At 35.6% G+C, this 3,662-nt stretch overlaps 1 protein-coding gene across 1 annotated transcript; it reads left to right on the plus strand.

Moving 5' to 3' along the window:
* Positions 1 to 775: 775 nt before the first annotated feature.
* On the plus strand, positions 776 to 1,717 carry LOC143606550 (uncharacterized). Its single transcript, XM_077082288.1, has 4 exons — positions 776 to 894; positions 942 to 1,125; positions 1,205 to 1,445; positions 1,539 to 1,717. The coding sequence occupies exons 1-4, from the start codon at positions 776 to 778 to the stop codon at positions 1,715 to 1,717; spliced, it is 723 nt and encodes a 240-aa protein (XP_076938403.1).
* The last annotated feature ends 1,945 nt before the right edge of the window (positions 1,718 to 3,662 follow it).

Consider the following 3,662-nt stretch of genomic DNA (forward strand, 5'->3'; position numbering starts at 1 on the left):
TATATATTATTAACGTGTTTTTTTAGAAATGTTGGTTTACGTTGTTAACACAACTTAATAATTTCAAAATCGAGTGTGAACGTTATTATTTAATTTGCAAGGTATTTCATAAATTCACAATGACCAACGGAGAACCAAAAGACCGGAATGATGTGTCTACCTCAATTGCATCTACTTCTGCCGCAAAACGAAAGGAGTATAATAAGCAATATTATGCTTCACGTATAGAGAATATCAAAGCATCTAAAGTTTGTAATGGCGATGCCAGTCAAAGAGAATCGTTATTATCTTCAATGGGTAATAGATTACTAGAGAGGATTCCGTTAGGAACTTTACAATGTAATGGCACTCAAATGAGACATGAAACTGTGTCGAGTACTTCGGCTGAAAAATGGAGACAGCGCAATATACGATATTATGATAGACGTAGAGTGAATAGAAATCGTCTATCAAATGTTGGTCCTTCTACACAAACACCAACCGATGATCAACCATCCACCGAGATGAGAACATAGAACTAGATCCATATAATTTTGTTTATGATGGTATTCCGAGAAAGCATCTCATCTTAAAAGAACGGAGTCCAGGCCCTCATTGTGGAGCGAAACGATTTAAATTTGAATTCCCTACGTTTTGTTGTATGAGTGGGAAAACAAAATTAGCAAATTCAGAAATTCCCATTGAATTATACCAACTTTTCACGTCGCAAGATTAAATTGGAGAAATATTTAGGAAAAACATACGTTCTTATAACACGAATTTTTCTTTCGCCTCAATGGGTGTGACACTGGATCGTACATTGGCAAATATGAGAGACGGTGTATATACGTATCGTGCACATAAAGGAATATATCACAAAGTCGACCAGTTGGTTTCGAGGGATGGAACACCTCGGTACTCACAATTGTATTTTTATGATCCTGTACCGAGTTAAATCATAGACTCCAATGGCCAAATCTTGATCGAGATATTACGAAGATCTTGACACGTGTTCTTTCTACAAACCCATATGTCAAGACATTTCGACGTCTTGCTGAACTTGGACCTCTTGACAACTACAACGTCATTTTGAATGCTTCAGTGGAGCTTGACCAAAGGGTGTACAACCGACCAACCACATCCGAGGTTAACATTATATTATTTCATGTATTTAAAATAAACTTATAATAACCTTTTTACTTATTTATAATACAACATTATGTAGGTTGTAGGTATTTGGGTTGAAGGGAATGACAATATCACTGCATACAAAAGAAGCATTGTTGTGTACGACAGGTCTAAATATAGTCAAAATATTCAGCCGTACTATGGTTGTTATGATCCATTATCTTATCCTCTATTTTTCCCTAATGGTGAGTCGGTTTGGCATCCTAACATACCACGCCAATGTGTATTAATCAGTGAAGTCCTCAATGATCACGACAACATCGATGAAGAGACAGAAGGTACCAATAATCTAACTCTGTTTTCAAAGTGAATATCATAAATAGTACCCTAACGTGTAATTAATTAATTATTTCCTTTTCTAATCTATTCAGATGCTAACAGACAAGGTAGTATAACAACTGTAGCTATGCGAGAGTATTACTGTTACAAGTTCCAAATTCGGTCAGCTAAAAATGTACTTCTTTTTGGTGGTAGATTGCTACAACAGTTTGGTGTAGATGTTTATATAAAGCTTGAGACGTCACGCTTACAATTTTGTGAACGAAACTAGGATAAGATAAGAGCTGATTTGTACCAAAGTATTGTGGATTGTGTTCACGCTGGTGAGGTTCGTCCGAATAGAGTCGGACAATGGATCATGTTTGATGTGCTTGAAGTAGTCAAATAAAAAATAACTAAAATTATACTAATCTAGACACTAAGTAATAAATCCTCTTAACTTAACTAAAACTACTAACCGGCAAGTGAACCGGTCGACTCTAGTACAGCTAAGTAAGTCCGGATATCGAACCCACGAGACTCTTTAAATTACGTAAATTAACTAATTAGACTCGACTAACTGACACGACTATTTAATTATAATATTTGAGGGGGATTTAAACTAATTATTAAACTCTAATAATAATTAACTAATGATTACTTAACTATTAAACTATTAATAAACTAATTAATATAATAATAAATCCTAAACCTAATTATTATAATAATAATAAAACATAATCATTACTTGTTAATTAACTAATAAAACTTAAACCCTAATTAATTTTAACTAATAAACGATTTAGAAAACTTGGATTAATTTAGATGATTAGATTAACTACCCAGGTCGGAATCCCCAAAGTTACGGTTATTAATTTAAATGGAAAAAACGCAAGTTATGGAACCGGGATCATAAAATAGACCCTTGACAGAAAACCCGAACAGGACCCTTGAACTTCAAGAAGATGCCTATGGATTTCTAACAAGTTTTAAGACTCACCAGTTTTATATTAAACTTCCTTACGGTTATTTAATCGCTTATGTCTAAGTATCTTTTATGACGAAAACCTACCTTACAGCGCAGAATTCAAAAGATAGCAAAGCAAACCCAATTAATTTAATAGACTAAGCTGACAATTAAATCTAGACGGACTCCTTACGAAGAACTAAATCTAGCAATCCCGACAAGCAAAGATCTATTAATAGCCTATCACTTTACAGATTTTTAGACTAGCAGCTCACTTTTATTTGTTTAATTGATTTTATTGTTTCTATGATCTTAATCGATATCGATCATCAACTAGTCAAGAACACACAGTAAATGACCTAACAAAACCCTATCCTATGAAACAATCAACAAGGGCAATGTGAAACAATAAATTCAAGTAAACAAAACCAAGCAATTATACACATCAACTAAATAAAACTCAACCGTTTACTTAGAACATAATATCCATAACGAAACGAAAATCCAAATAAAAATCAAACCGAACTAAGGTTCATCACGACCTAGGCAGTCTATGGAATTTAGCCTAGCATCATAAAGTCTAAATCGCACAAAACAAATAATAACGAAAACATGGTTAAATTATAAGAAACGGGGAATCGAAGATGATAAAACCCGTAAACTCGAACGTGAACGTGTAGCTCTTCACAGGATGTTCTCTCGCCTTCAAAATCACCAACGAACTCGAAAATATCCTTCCAAGAACTCCAAAATCGGCTGGCTGCTTCAGGGTCTTTTTCAGGTTTAAGTTAAAGGTGTTTAAATAGCGAAAACCAGGCCCGACAATAACCAAAAACGAACTTATTTATAGCCCAGTTGTGCCTAGGCGCCGCGCCTAGGCCTTTTTGCCTTTCCCCTAGGCGCGGCGCAGCGTGCTCTTCTATGGGGGGCGGTCAGACCGGCCCGGTCTGACCGGTTCTCTGTCCGGTTCCTTCCTGATGCGTTCCGGATCTCCGTTTCGGCTCGTTTTAGGTCGTTTTTCGCCCTTTTTCATCACGATCAAACCCCGGAACCTACGAAACATAAAAACGTTAGTAGTATACAAATCTCGACTAAAAATGAACAAAAACTATTAAAATATTAATTAAAATATACACGGGAAACATAAATATTTAGCATTATATCAGTGTTGCCAGCAAGTTTCATCTGAGGGCCTCGCGACATGCGACGTCGGTTTCTAGATGCTATGACTTTAGTACAAGATGACGATAAGCCTGATTTATTCATTACG

Source organism: Bidens hawaiensis, unplaced genomic scaffold, assembly GCF_021521415.1.
Source record: "Bidens hawaiensis isolate Kalapana, Puna unplaced genomic scaffold, B.hawaiensis_p1.1 tig00075320_1, whole genome shotgun sequence".
NCBI lineage: Eukaryota > Viridiplantae > Streptophyta > Magnoliopsida > Asterales > Asteraceae > Bidens > Bidens hawaiensis.

Bases quoted from the DNA above. Each gene is read 5' to 3' on its own strand.
- LOC143606550 (XM_077082288.1), top strand. From the start codon at position 776: ATGGGTGTGACACTGGATCGTACATTGGCAAATATGAGAGACGGTGTA. The intron at 895-941 runs GTACTCACAATT...GTTAAATCATAG, and splicing joins TCGAGGGATGGAACACCTCG to ACTCCAATGGCCAAATCTTG. The intron at 1,126-1,204 runs GTTAACATTATA...AACATTATGTAG, and splicing joins ACCGACCAACCACATCCGAG to GTTGTAGGTATTTGGGTTGA.